The sequence below is a fragment of the Eufriesea mexicana genome, unplaced genomic scaffold (genome assembly GCF_001483705.2).
Source record: "Eufriesea mexicana isolate 0111107269 unplaced genomic scaffold, ASM148370v2 scaffold762, whole genome shotgun sequence".
NCBI classification, from domain to species: Eukaryota; Metazoa; Arthropoda; class Insecta; order Hymenoptera; family Apidae; genus Eufriesea; species Eufriesea mexicana.
The window spans coordinates 258738-275150 of record NW_016908915.1 but is presented as its reverse complement, the minus strand read 5'-3'; the positions used below and the strand labels follow the sequence as shown (position 1 = coordinate 275150).

The following is a 16413-nucleotide window of genomic DNA, read 5'->3' as shown; positions in this document are numbered from 1 at the left end:
TTCCCTACAGCTCCATTACCGACTATCACCACCTGTAAATAAAGATTTCTATATACACTTCATGGTCTGATCGATCGAAACTCGTATCACCGACTTCGATAAATTGTTTCGTTGCGAACGACGCATCGATATTATCCATCATTAGGGGCAATTTCAAATTGAACAGAGATGGCGCGCGCATGTGTAGTGCGATCATCTGTAAGGTGGACTTTCTAAAACCTGTAGGTCGAGATCGAGCGAGAAGGAGCATAGATCCTGTAGCTAATTTCTCGCGCAACTTTCTTGCCAACCCATTATAAAGCACTCGAATAAGATCGAGATTTTCAGCTGATGAGTCGAATATCGATTTCGTATCGATTTCGTTTTGTACACTGTGACTGATTAATTATTGAAAGTAAAAAATACAATATACTGCATAGAAACTAATAACAGTAACAAGAAATGCGAAGGTTAGTGATTAGAGTAATGGTCAGTAACCGGAAGTAATAGCACTGGTTTTAATAGTGGAATATAATTATATCTTAACTCACTTGTGAAAATTATTACCGAGAATAGAATCTTTTATCGAACAGGAATAAGTCGCTCTCTTTGTTACTAGAATTACATTTCATCGGATGACCAAACATATTCGATCACAAGAATAAGTGTTGGAATACAGACAGAGAGGAAGCAATCGATAAGAATGTTACAAGGAGGTGCTGCATTTCAACCTGGAATTTTAAAACACGTATTCACGATAATGTTGAACATTAAAGTTCATTACACAGCATATACAGTTGTTTCGTTTCTGACGGTACATTGATCGATTTTAAATATGGTTTGACATAATTTTCTACATGACGACGGCATTACTGATCGTATGGTGAACGAAACATAAACTAAAAAGTTATTAGTCTACCTACTACTATGAAAAATCAACCGAATGCTTATAATGAACCGTGATATTCACAAGAGTCGAAACTACTGTACAATTGCGATTTAACCTTACTTTTATGATTGATATCGCTTTTAAGAGTACGTTTTAAGGGGATTAGAATTGTGAAGGCAAAGACTTATTCACTTATTAACACGAGTATAATGGGATGTAATGGTTGAATGGAATGATCAATAAGGTAAGGATCATTTAGCCTTCAAGGCATCGAGTCTGGAAATATAGAGACACCAAATAATAAGGAAAGAAATATCGTTAAGCCATGTATGAATACCTTCTGCAATTTCAGGTTGATTAACAGTTTTTCATGTACAGTTACTAGTCGGCTATAATTTCAAGTGAAGAAAAAGAGGAAGCGCTTAATTATGAACGCATTCTCACCGATATCAAAGGTGTGCCATCGTTTTTCGTCGATGATGTAAGGTATTACTGTTAACGTTAAACCAAATAATTTTATAGATGAACAATTTTCGAAAATGGATAAAATTTTCTTTAAAATAAATATTTCGAGCATAACGATTTATAATTGTTTGTCCAAGAAATTATATATTTCATTGTGTGTAGAAATCTGTTTAAAGTACCAAGAAACTGTGTCTACCGGGGCGTCGTACCTTAAATAATTCTGCCAAAATCAAGATAACGGTTCGCCTAAAGCAAGAAGTGGGTTAAATCGATAAGGGCCCAAGTCCACGTGAACCGGTCTTCGAGATCAAGCTTCTGTTGAAACTATGTGTATGTATGGGAAGTCCGATTACCCTAATAAACATACAGGGTGCTCCTAAAATTAGGCGCTAGTCATCAAAAGTATCCAATTAAGAACAGTTTATTTGTTTATTATAATACTAATATAAAAAAATCCACGAGATTATAGTGATTTACCAAATTCAGAGATTCAGTGTATTTAACAAATTTTCTACAAGACACGCGTATTGAATATTTTTTTATATGCTTTCTGATATTTATTTGCATAACCTATAGTATAACATATAGCATAATGTATGGTTCAAAATCATTGTACACGTATAGTAGAACCTATTGTTAGAAACAATTCGAAACAACGTTATCTATGTTACTTAAAATTAAGTATCTGATATTTGAAACAACCTGTATATACGATATCTCACGTTAATTTACGAACGGTCATTAAAATTTCTCGAAGAGACCAACGTAGCGAAGGAATACCAAGGACATTCGAAGGTCGTTTACGTCTTTTTTCAATGGAAGATCACAATTTCTTACATTTTTACAACAAACTGCCTTTATATTTCAACCATGATATATACATAACTTCAATAATTTGAGAAATGTAACACTAAATATATCGGAAGAAAGTCACTTTCCATGAGGAAAGGACAATCAATTAGTCATCCATACGACATAATTGATAAAAAATGTTAAATATTAATGAAAAATATTCCCCATCTAGCATGAGCATCAGGACAATGTTTAAAACTAAAGATGTTATGTTATATTTTGTGATGATAAATGATAAATTAATGGAACACTATACAATCATTTATTATCTATTACCGTTCTATAAATTGTACATATTGCGAGAGGATTTTATACTGTATTAAATCGAAGGAAGAACGCTGAATTGTACTTACATTCTTGAGACTTTTTTATAGCCTCGTAAACCGTGAGCTTTCACAGAAAATATTTCAATGGAGAATTCTGTTTTTCATATTATTATCAAAATAAACAGAATTTGTAATTATTAATCAAGAATCAAACCTTCATCCTTTTTTTGTTTGATAACCATTATAAATCTAACTAATTTAATCTGACTTTTTCTTTCGATTTCAATAATTTAAGTTCCCAACCATAACTTCGAAACACTTATTGAAAATGAGTAATATACTAATTGAACCAATGTATGCTAATTGTGTGAATTTCTTGAACAATCTAATTCTCTCTTCTCGATTTTATCGCTCACTCTTTCGAAATCAAAAAAGGTTGAAATAATATCGATATATATAATATCGATAGAAATAGAATATATATATTGTAAAAGTGAATTACACTGAAATCGTAAAGGAAAATATAACAGTGAACATACGAAATTACGAATAATAACGATTTGTTTGTTTAATTCTACAATTATCGACCTCTTTCAAAGTATGGAAAATTTGTTAAACACATAAGTTTTACCCGCTTCTTTAAATGTTTGATTAAAAGATTGAAATAAATTGGTTGAGCGTCACAATAGAACTTGAAATCATCAAATCACCGTTAAAATTTCTCTTCTACTTAAGGAGGAGATATTACTGTAAAACGTCGCATTCCAAACAAATTAATAGCACATACTAGTAATGGAAAATTAAGCATACACACTTATAATAACGATATCGGAAATAAGAATATTAATATTTACGTCAGTCTTATCATTAATAAATATTAAAAAACAATCGATTAAAGACGATGTTGATAGTTATAGTTAATAATATATTAGATTTTCAAGTGAAAATTATTTAACAAATGAGGCATAACTATTATTTGTAGTAATAATTAAAGAAGTGTTAACATGAAATAATTCCAAAGACGCGGGAACATCTTATGTGGGAGAGGATGATTAGTTTTGTTACATATTTCTATAGAATGAAATAAAATGTAACGATGTACGCACGCACTGGTTGTTCCAAGTGCAAACAATAAGAGTAGTAAAAGTAATATGTGGTCTTATACAAGCATATGCCTATGAAAATGTCAGTATATACCGTTATAACAATCGAAAGATAAATCGCAATCATTGAAGCAGGACCAAATGATGTGCAAGTTTTAGATATGTTAAAGTTTATACATATCTTTTTCGTTGTAGAGGAAAAGATACCTTTTATGGTGCTTTATCTATATTTGTTAATATTATTACGTAATAACGAAATGTTATTAACATTTATTTTAACTTGTTGGATAGTATAAATTTCAAGCATAGCATTTTCTATATAAAACAAATACCGTTTGTACAACTGCTTACACTTTCGAAATCATATATTATTACATATACATTATGTTAGTTGTTTATTTCTGTTCATAACTCTTTTGTTCGAAGAAGTAATAGAAATGAAAAGATCATTATTCCTAACCTATAGTATATTAAGCCGGTTCGCTTGCATGTGTGCATATGCATATATATACATATATGTGCGCAAGAGTACATACACACATATTGCGATGCATATCTGTCACTGCGCATACGCATTTCCGAAACTTGATTTGAAACTCAACATAAATCTCGATGAAAGTCTCGCTTAAAAATTAATTAACATTTGATACTTACAAGTGTACCTTGATTGTCCTTATTTTCGATTTCAGAACAAGAAATGTATATAAAAGTAATTATGCTTAGTGTAAACAAGTAATCTGCTAGTTCTAAAGAAAATGTTAATGTATTTTAATATATTTAAAAGCGCGCCAATTAAAGTGTTATCTCTTAAAAGTATTTAATGGTATCATTTATCATTGGTATAAAAGTATCAAAAAAGAAATGCAAATTAAATTTTTGATCACCTTGAGTGATATCTCAAGTTCTTCCTCCCGCATTCTGACCGTAACGTGATTAGCATAATATCCAGCTGCAATATATCCCGCGATGTCTGCCGCTGATCTTTCGTGTGAAAATTTTACTCTTAACAATGATCACCTTTCACGATAATTCGAATCTATCACCTCACACCATAATCGATACATCTTTACGTATTTAAAATAAATTTCACGCACTTTCTTTTTATATACTTCCTCAACATCGGTTAAATACTTTATCGCATCGAGAGAGCAACATACATACCGGACACGCGAATACGCGCCACTAGCCGACTGAGCACCTGTACAAGACACCTGCCGAGACTAACTCTTTAGTAACTTTCTCTAGTAACATTTCTATTTCATATCAAAATCAATTGCCAACCACTGAAAAAAAGTTTAAACACATGTAAAACGGAAAAAAATTTACGTGGATTTAATAAAATTAGTAACGCGGAATATTGGAATCAAATTAAAGTTTAAAAAAAATCACTTTTATGCTATTTAAATCAAATAAGTAATAAATAATTTTTTAAATTATTATATAATCACGAAAGTCAATATACGATTAATTTTTTTCATTGATTTTGATGCAAGTAGTAAATACATGTTATATGAAATATATATAAATTTAAATAAAATATAATCGGAAAATAATTTAAGCTGTAGCAAAAGATATATATACATACATTACACATGCTCCTGGAATAAGGAAAAATGGTAAGGAAGAAAAAAATAACAAAACAAGTTAAAATTGCCTTTGTAATATTTTTGAATATGCGATGTATGTACTATATGTATACATATATACACGTACGTATTTATGCATATACATACATGTATGTACATACAAACACGCCTGTACGCACAATATGAATATGTATGTACTATACGCAATTATATGTTTTATGTATACTATATGTGTGTGTGTTTGTGTATATATATGCGCGTGTATATGTTACATATAATTGGAATATGCGTGTGTATGTGTGCGTGTGCGTGTGTGTACATACACATATACATACAAAATTATAAAGTCGTATATAATATAATAATTATTACATAATACATTTATGTATGAACAATTTTATTAACGATAATACTATTCTGTTAACGATGTCATAGTTATATTTATTTTTAAAAATTATATGCATCATTATATTTCACACAATTAATACTTATATACCACTATATCCTCTGCTCTTTTAATTAAAAAGATCATTAGTGAAAAAATGATTGAGCTCACTGTATAAAAATCATGTTTTATACTTCAATGAAATTTATATATATAACATATATATATACATATATATATATTATATATATACACATATATATATTATTTTTTTTTATATATACACACACATATATATAACATATATATATATATTTTATATATATATACACATATACACACGCACGCACACAGCACAGACACATAACACGCATGCGCACAGACACAGTATTTCATTACATCCAAATAAAACTGTACAAAATATAAATATGTATGCTTATATAAAAATTTATTTTTGTACAAAGTGCCTGACATCCTACAGAAATGATTTTTTAAATTTTTACTATCATCAGCTTTAATACTATTTACCATCAGCGCTATAATTTCTTGAAATAATAGTACAAAAAATGCTTTTAATTAATCATCAGATGACCACAGAAGCAATTAAATTTCCTTTATACTTAATTTTAAGCAATATTTTGTTTTTGTTTTAATTATTAGTATAATATCATATCGTTATGCAATTTTATTTCTTTTCAAATTATTTCTTCTAAATATAATAATAGTAGCAATATAGCTATTTTTTATACTTATTTGGCAGTAGATCTGATGTTTACACAGAAAATGGTGTAAACATATTTTACATTATAAATGTTCACAATAGAATAGTGGTCTCTGACTAGACAATTTTCTTTTATCTTTGACAAACTCTTTTTTTTGTGTTATTCACTCATATAAGAATCAAGACATTACAAATTCTGTATCCATTCTACAATTATCTAACATATCAATGTCTTTTTATGAATGGAGTAATCTTTCTTTTCATAAAATTTAAAAAATTATACATTATATAGAAATAACGGAATTTTCTCAAAAGAAAGTAAGTATCAATAAATACGGCATTATATAAACATTAATGTAAATATCGATAAACTGAGACATGTATAACATGTTTCTTCCATTTAATCTAAAGGCTGTTATAAAAATCAATATGTTACAAACTGTTCTAATGTGTTCCCAAAGATAGTAACATTTAATTGAAAAATGGTAAATTTTAGAAGTGTTGATAAAAGATAAAATTTGTCAATCTAATAAATTAATAATAACATAACGTCTAGTGTACAAATGTATAAAAATGAAAAATTTGTTTGAAAGTAAGAAATAAATTTAATTAATATGAAAATATGATTGAGTGAATGGTTAATAGCAATGAATACTAATTTGGAATTCTAAGACTATAACCTATTTTATACCATTAAATAAAAAGTTCAAATATTGACAGTTTACATGCTTCTAGTAATATTAATACCCTTGTATACTTTCTTATGTTATCTTACACACATATTATATTTTTTATGAACAGTTAGGAATAATTTTTAGATTATATGCATTGCTTCTAGTTAATATGTGCTTTTCCCAACAATAATTGAGAGTTAACATATTAAATAAAAATTATTAAATGAAGGATAATAATAAATATTGACAAAATTTATCTTACATTTATATTAGCATGATAGAACATTATAAGTTTTTATGGTGTTTCATAAATTTTGATCTTAAAATGCATTATACGTATAAATGTTTAATAACAAATTAACGATTATATTATAAAAAATATGTATAAAAATAACAAAATAAATGATGAATTAAGATAAATAATAATCCCTTTTTCTGTTAATAGACACTTCAAATCCTAATAAACCATTTTTTAAAAGGAAATGCAACTTAACATTTTTTATATTATAATTTAAAATTGTTTACCCATGTTAAATCTGTAATACTCTTGACAATTGTTTAATCTCGTCAAAATTTATAAACAAATTTTTAGTTAAAAAATGTTAACTCCCATAAATATTGTCCAAAAGATACTATCAATACCGACATTTACACGTTCAAAATATAATTTTCTAAATTAAATATGAACTACATAACTGTTTTTAAGAATTATCAATTAATGTCTCAATGTTCATTTGTGTATAATCATCCATGAATTGACAATGTTGTTCAACAATTTTATGGCAGCCAGAATATGTAACAAAAGCAATCGACATAATCATGTTGCTAAAAAAATAAACGGTATCATTCATATTTTATAGAAAGAAGACTATCTTTTAGTATAAAGTATACTCTCAAATATCACAAACATCCATATTCTGAATATAATTGTTAATTATAATAATCTGCATTTATCTCGTTGCACATTCATACAGAATATCTATATGTATTATTATATCTTGCCGAGAGATATCATAACGAAATATGTTATTAACCAAGAACTATAAATTGTTTTAGTACTTTAATATGCAGATGCTTCTTTATACTCAGAACCTTCCATAGTGAAGAAATCTTCTAGTTTCCATTGCAATGTTTCGAAAGTTGGCCTTTTCATTGGATCCTTGTTCCAACATTCTAACATAATATCATACAATGCAGTTGGACAACTAGGTGGACATGGCATTCTATAACCATGTTCTACTTGATGAAGAACTTCTGCATTTGTCATACCTATAAATTAAAAATAATAAAATATCATTCTTTCAATCTTTATAAATAAATAATAATATATAGTTTTAATCAGAGAGTTCATTTACCCGGATATGGTATTCTACCATAAGTAACCAATTCAGTAAGAAGAATACCAAATGACCACACATCAGATTTAATACTGAATTTACTATAATTTGCAGCTTCAGGTGCAGTCCATTTAATTGGAAAGCGTGCGCCTATTCGGGCTTCATATTCATCTTCTTTAATCAACCTAGCTAAACCAAAGTCTGCGATCTTCACGACATTTGATTCTGCTACTAATACGTTGCGAGCAGCTAAATCCCTATGAATGTAATTTTGTGACTCAAGATACGCCATACCCGCTGCAATTTGTGCAGCCATATCAATTAATCGTTGTAAACTTAGTGTCTTTCCTTTTCCTGTTGAAAACAAATTGTAACACATGAACAAACGAATAGATAAATAAAGAAACATATATGTTATAGATAAAGTTAGAAGAGAGGATAAACTTAGAATTACCTGGGTATATTTAAGATTACTCATGATTTGCAGATAAAGTCAGAAATATAATTTAAATCACATTTTGAAACCTACCCTATCCTAAATGCGTTCTACCCAATATTGCTTGTTAATTTACCAGGGTAATTTCAAATCTACCCGCTCTTTTAGCTTTACCCATAATATATTACACACATTAAAATAATTGAAAGACATAATTTTGATACCTTGTAAATATTCTAATAAACTACCATTCCTCATCAGTTCTGTGATAATATAAATAGGTTCTTCCAAAGTACAAACAGCATACAGTTGAATTAATTTTGCATGACGAAGTTTCTTCATAATTTGTGCTTCTGCTAAGAAATCTTTAGGATCCATAGTTCCTGGTTTGAGTGTCTTTATTGCCACTGCAGTTGTATTATTCCATGATCCTTCCCACACTTCTCCAAATTGACCTTGGCCTAATTTTCTCACAAATTTCAGAGATGAACGGTCAATTTCCCATTGATCTCGTGTACGGTGACTAAGACCCTCAGTTACAGGTTTCTCAACCTATCAACAAAATCAATTATGTGCCAGTCAATGATTGTTAAGCTTTTTAATTGTTTTAAAAGAACATATTACTATGGCATTAATAGCAATTGTTCCTTTACAAGTTGTATACTAATAAAGAAGATAGAAACATTTTTATTTTATTAGTCAAAGTTTTAAAATTCCTTGAAGAAATTTGGAGCACTGATCTTACTTTCTATTGATACAAACCTAAATGGAAGCCCTTTAAGGATGTTGCTTAGGCTGCATAACTGCTCATTAACTTTTTAATGATTTTATTATGAGATGTAATAAATAATAAGTATTGCTCAAATTAAAATATCTAATCTAATGGTAATATTACAAAAGGTAAAAGAAACAGTGGCTATTATGCAAGATGCAAGTGATAAAAAGCAAACTGTAAATTACATGCCTTTTGACATTCAAGTGGTTTCATGAAGAAAACTATTTTAAATATAAATAAACATAGTAACTAAGGTATATCAAATATAATTTTTATATAATATTTTATGGTAGATGAATCTTTATTTTTAACATATAATAACTTTTTCCACAAGTCATTGATATCTATTTTTATAAGAAAAATATAAAATCATCAAATATAATTCTAGGAACTTAGTAATTGAACACTTATGCATGGTCTAAGACATAAATATATAATTATAGAGTATGTACATTATCAACAAGAATATAGCACCATATTTGAATTAATTCAACATAATATGCCCTCAATGCCCTAAAGTTAAGTTAAAGGAAAGCATTAAAAAATATAGAAGATTTCAAACACTGAGAGCATTTAAATCATATAATTTGATAAGACAAAAGTGTCTTTTTAATAATTTTATGATCTTTTCTTGTTTCTGCTTATTAAAAGTTGTTCAGAAAATATATAAGTTTTATTAGATAGGAAGAAAATCTGTTTTAAAATTCTCTAATGTGTATACCAACACAAAAGAGAATTCTAAAACAAAAATTTTGAAAACTGATCTATAAGTTTAAATTCTATATACAGGACATCTTATCCACCAATAAAAAATATATTACTTATTTTTTATTTAATACAAAATACTATAATATAATACAGTATAATAACAGTCTTTATTCATCTTTCACATCTTTAATATTTAGATAACTAGTACTAAAAGATGTGGATAATTTAGTAGGAAATTTAAAAATTTATTTAAGATATCCTGTATATCAGACAGATTTAAGCACACAAATATTAATAATAGAATACTGTCATTTGTTGCAAATTGTATAAAAAAATTTGTGTTAAATATTGTTATAATTAACAATACATCAAAATAGCACATACAGACACACAGACACAAATTTATTTTGTTTTTTTAAATGTGTGCTTTCAATCCTATTTCTTCTAAGAAACAGCTATAGAATTTAGCAATGTTATGTTAGATCATGAAATAAAGTGAATTTTCTAAATGTGAATTTTCTAAATGATCTAATGTCTTTGAAACATGATTCCATATAGAACGGGTTTGTGCTGTATGTACAGGCCAAAGACATAATGGAAAGCATTTATGTTAAAAAGAAAATTAACATGTTATGTCATATTGGGACATTCAATTTACCAAGAAAATCCAGCGGGAGGTAAGGTAAGCAATAACAGAGAAACAAACATAGTCTATTCAGAGATCAAACTTTGCAAGATTATTTATCAAACTAAAAGCTGTTTTCAAACCTTAATGTTTCTTAAAATAAATAGCAGCAATATATAATACAATATACATATATATGTATGTGTATATATATATATAAAAATTTTCATTAAAAGTAACAATGTATATTCCCCTTAAAGATCAATTAAAAGTTTAATAAAATATAATTTAATTACATATATGAGTATAAAAACGCCATATTATATTTTGATTAGTACTCAAATTAGTGCCCTCTTTATTTATATATTTAAGTACAGTTACTAACAGTGTTACAAACAAGAAAATGAGATAATAATTTAATAAAGCACATAAAACTTCATTCTATATTTTGAATTGTGATTTTGTTCAGTATATTATTGTCAAATACTTTTACAATAACACTTCTTACAAAATACATGTTAAAATTATCATTATGAAATATATTATTTTATAGAGCAAAGTCTAACTGGAGTTTAGACAGTGCCATAAATATTTTGTACACATAATATTCAAATATAATTAAAATATTTGTTAAAATATCTAAATTCATTATATTTATACTGTTTTACTTATTTTATGTACAAAATTATTTGCATTGTAGACTTGTGTACAATAAAGGTCAATAATATCATGCATTTGTGTTCTTACTTTCACTTTTAGTCTCATATAATATATGGGTTATATTAAACATCAAGGGATTTCTGCAAAATTACTAAATAGAAATTATAAACTGGATTTTTTTATTGGATAGCTGAAGAAATCCCTTGATAAATATTTAAAAAAAAAAATTACATAATTAAGCAGTACATTATATTTTTTAGTAAAATAGTGATATATCATTAAAAATCAATTGTATGCATGCAGCAAGCTGTCTAAACTCCATTTATATGACAGTATTACATGAAATATTGATTTAATAAAAAATTTTATCTTACCTGTACACAAGGCTTGCAGAGATTTACACACAGCCCATCAGCATCTTTACTATAATGTTCAACAAGATCCTGAAGGTTCCTGAATGTAGTTCTCCTAGCTATGAAGAAACCACCTTCATCCAGTTGTCTAATTCGGTAATGTTTAACTGTATCACCATCACGTACTATAAAAATCAAATTAAAATATAAAGTATGCTCATAATATAGTATAAATTTATTATGAACTGTGCTTTATTGTATAGATTGAATTTTTTATTTTGACATATACTCAAATACATCTTAACTTACCTGAAAGTGAATAATCATTGTGTCGACTTTCAGAATCTCTGATTAAAAATGCACCATGATCATTTTCAGGAAGTAATAATTTCTTTTCTGCTTCAATTCGTTTAATCTTTCTGAAGTACCATCTAAAATATAATAATAACCAAAATTATTAAATATTATTTTTATATATTTTATTTATTAAGAAAATATCTCATTATTGAAAAAAAAAAGATAAAATATTGTTTCTCAATGTTTTTATTATTATGCAGGAAGAAGCAAAAGGAAGCACTGCTTATCTAAACTAATTGATAGTCAGAACTGCCCACCCATATTAATAAAACCTAAGAGTCAATACATGTACTGTTAGTGAAAGCAAGGTCACATTAACTACTTGACTATAACTGAGGAAAATTCATTAGATAAAAATATAACAAGTAAAAATAAATAAATTAATATTTTTTATATTGTTTCAATCATTATGCCATAATTGTAATATATTTTATATAATATCCTATGTATGTATTAATCTCAAATATATTTTAAATGAATATATAACTGTAAACTTTTATATGATATGCATTCTGAATGCAAGCTTGTTAAATTTATATGAGTATTCATTAGTTATTAATTCATATTTATTGCAATAAAAGTACTAATTTTTAGTTAATATTATTATAAAATTATTTAATACAAATTTTCTATTACAAAATATACACATAAATTTCAAATATATACATATGCATTAAAAAAGAAATGTTTTAAAAAATAAATGTAAATATTGGTAAAAATATAACTTACGGTTCTGCTTCTATAGATTTTAATTTTGCAACATAATTGCTGGGAATATATCCTTCTTGTCGAGTTCTTTTACTTCTAGCTAACCACCAATCTCCTTGAGTATCATTTAAGATTTCTAAATGTTCACCTTTCCTGAAGCTTAAATCTTCATCTGTACGTGCATCATAATCATAAAGTGCAACAAAAATCTTTGCAGTTGGCACATCCGCATCTGGAATCTGTGGCATAGGCCTAATAGGATCTGGAGGTGGTGTTGGCACTGGACTAGCTTGAGATGCAATTGCCTCTATATTAGGGTTGCCTATTCTATCAGGCTTTTCTTTTTCTGTATCTGTTGGACTGCTGAAACAATTACCCATTTTTTGTATGTAGTTTCAAATTTGTCCGATATCAAATTCACTGTCACTGAGTCATGAAATATATAAATTCTTTTTACAAATGTCCTTCTAATGTTTTTATGTTTGATCCTGTTGCATGAATATTGAGGTATGATGATGTAAATATAAAATTTTCATAACACACATTTCGCAATGCAATTTGTAATATGATTTTAAAACTTCTCATACATCTATAGGTCCGTTCATTAAGTGTAATGTAAATGTATAAAATGAACACTTTGGTTTTTAAAACGTTTGAATAAAGATCACTAAGAAACACAGTAAAATGCATATAAGTTCTTAAAATGCGATATAATTCGTAAAATCGGCAACTTTTTTCTCGAAGCTTCTCTTCTTCTTCTCAAGAAACTTGCAATTCTTTCGTCGATATCTAGTATAATAAACATTGAACACTTATCATTATCTAAAGGTTTTACCAAAGAATACAAATAATAAATACGAACATTTAATAGAATAGTCACTTATAACGATGACACTTCATCGCGTCACTATATAACAGTAACACAAAACAGGGATATGCTCTATTAGTATACGCATTTTCGTCGAGTTCGCGCTGATCCAAGCTTGACGTCATAATATGGCCCTTTTGTAATTCAGGTTAGGTTACAAATCACCAATTTCATTATTAGCATTTATTGTTATTCAATGCTACTTGCAACAATATTAATAGTATTATTTTATTAATGCCAATAACGTTTATTTACCATCAAAATTATTTTATTGAACAATTCATCTCTTAAATATAAAAATAAAAAATAAAAGCAACAATTAAAAAATAATAATAAATCTAATTCGTGCTAGGAATATTCAATTTTTAAATGAAAAAATCTAAGAAAAATTAAATACAAATTTTTTAACTTTTCTAAAATTGTTTAAAATTCCAAAATGTATCATGTTTTAACGAATTGTTAAAAAATTAATTTAAAAATTAGAACCGAAAGTGTATAAAAAGTATTATTTCGAACATTTTATTACGCTTAGATCATTTTTGATTAATTTATGTTAATATTTATATAAACATATCTTGCTTTTACAAATAAATAATAAATAATATAAAAATATAAAATTTAAAAAACTCAAAGTGCATAAAATTAAAAGAAAAGTGTGTGATTTAAGGGTATAAGAAATAACAAATAAAACCCAAATTCTTATTTTAAATAAGCACTCCTAATATTTCTCTTGTTATGAATTTGTTAGGGAATAATGATTATTAATTAAATAATATTATTTTAAGAAATATTTAAAGAAATACATTGTATAAAAATTTCAATACAATGCAACGAAAATTAAAAGAAATATTAATTGTATATGGATAACAGAGCCCGCTCGATTTGAACTTGTTCCACCGGTTCATTACAATATCCAGGAACAATATAAATTCCCTTACACCGAAAAATCATTCTTTTTCTATCGTTAGTTTTTTAACACTAACAATAAATAGTTATAAGAATTTTTAGAGGCACAATAATAACCAATGGTTAAAAGAAACGTGGACAACATAATGGAAAGTAACGTCGCCATTGCATTAAATCAGATCCGTCAAAATTCTAATTTTCACATGTGCGATACTGAGAACATCGAAGAATAAAACACACACCCAATTTATCGTCAAAAAGTACAATTACGAAATGAACGTACTCCGTATAGTATTTTAAGACACATCTAAAATTTATTTATCTCGAGAATAAACGCGACAGACGAACAAACTTATCACGAGAAACCGACGGAGAGGTGAAAACACCCATGGTGAAGGTAGCCAGCGAAATATAGCTTTCGGATGAATTCGGCTATAAAACCGAACTTAACCGAACCTTCACCATCCCCCAGTCAGAGATCGTTGGATTACTACATAATCTTGTATTTAATATATCTATCACACCATATTAAATATAGATTGCTTATATTTCTATTATAGTTTAAAAAATAAATATTTGAATACTTTAACAGTTAATAAAACTGAATAATAAAGAAAAATGGAAATTGATTTATTTAATTGAATTTATTTCTAAAAATTGATATAATTAATCAATATAATAGAATAATACTTTGCAACATTCAAAAAATAATTGTAGTATATAAAAAGACATTTTATTTTATACGTTAAATTTCTTTTTAATTGCAAAATTAAAACAAAATAATCACATTTGTAATATTTCCATATATATTTTATATTTTAATCTTTTCTAAAATTGTAATGTTTGAGAAAGATCGTTTTTGGAATGTTTTTTTTAAATTAAATTTTAAAATAACATATACATTCATTACATAACTATATTATACTTTTAAGTTTCAATCACTAATATCAAAATGTAAAAAAATAATAATTAGTATACATAAAAATTCTTAGTTTTTTATATCGAATAATTGAAAAAAATTGTTTATTAAAACAGAAAAATAAATATAACATAGGAATGTTTTGTGTTTATATATGATTTACTGATTTTTTTTTTTAAATTGTTAATTATTCATATATTAAATAATCATAGATAAAAAGAAATAAACGTTTAATATTATGCATTGGATTACTAAATACTCAAATATAGTTCAATATTTAATATAAGAATATTATGTTAAATTTAAAACATTAATGTATCACAATAATATAGCATAGTACTACATAATTTTATATTATATATGAATTATCGTATATAGTACAATGCTATATCGATTCTCTATCAGTGCATATTACTACCCTCTAAATAATGATATGTAGCTATACTACTGATGTATGTAGCAATTTAATTATTACCTGAAAAATCTACGGAATAAATGGTGAAGTATTTTACTATGAAATGTTTTAGAATACATTTTTGCGAATAATTCAGTTTATACATTCACGTGATTGTAACTTTCTAAACGTACTGCGCGGTATTTTTTGATAAATTGTGCGATAAATGTAATACAGAGAACCGTAACCGTTGCTGTCTATGGCTGCACTGCTTACTTATTTCAAATTATCTACCTTAGTTTTTTCATATACACATACACATGTATACATAAGAATACATCGTATTGTACTTTTATACATACGTACATTCATGCATACACACGTGAGCGTGTGGGTGTGTGTGTGTGTATGTCGCTTGGTGCGCGCGCGGGTATGATTATTACATTA

The 16413-nt window shown here is 27.0% G+C and overlaps 2 protein-coding genes across 2 annotated transcripts in view; both read right to left on the bottom strand.

The window, feature by feature from the left end:
* Positions 1-4727, bottom strand: part of Rab23 (RAS oncogene family member Rab23) — a 12576-nt gene extending 7849 nt beyond the window's left edge. Inside the window, exons 1-2 of the mRNA XM_017898896.1 lie at positions 4439-4727; positions 4-32 (exon numbers count right to left, since the gene is read on the bottom strand). Coding sequence (XP_017754385.1) covers positions 4-32; positions 4439-4471 — 62 coding nt within the window. The 5' untranslated portion in view covers positions 4472-4727. The remainder of the gene's footprint in view (positions 1-3; positions 33-4438) is intronic.
* Positions 4728-7927: 3200 nt separating this feature from the next.
* On the bottom strand, positions 7928-16297 carry Src42A (Tyrosine-protein kinase Src42A). The gene is made up of 7 exons (XM_017898889.1): positions 16048-16297; positions 12901-13239; positions 12124-12245; positions 11836-11999; positions 8918-9245; positions 8276-8611; positions 7928-8189 (listed from the first exon to the last, which is right to left on the bottom strand). The coding sequence occupies exons 1-7, from the start codon at positions 16104-16106 to the stop codon at positions 7981-7983; spliced, it is 1557 nt and encodes a 518-aa protein (XP_017754378.1). The 5' UTR covers positions 16107-16297; the 3' UTR covers positions 7928-7980.
* Between the last annotated feature and the right edge of the window lie 116 nt (positions 16298-16413).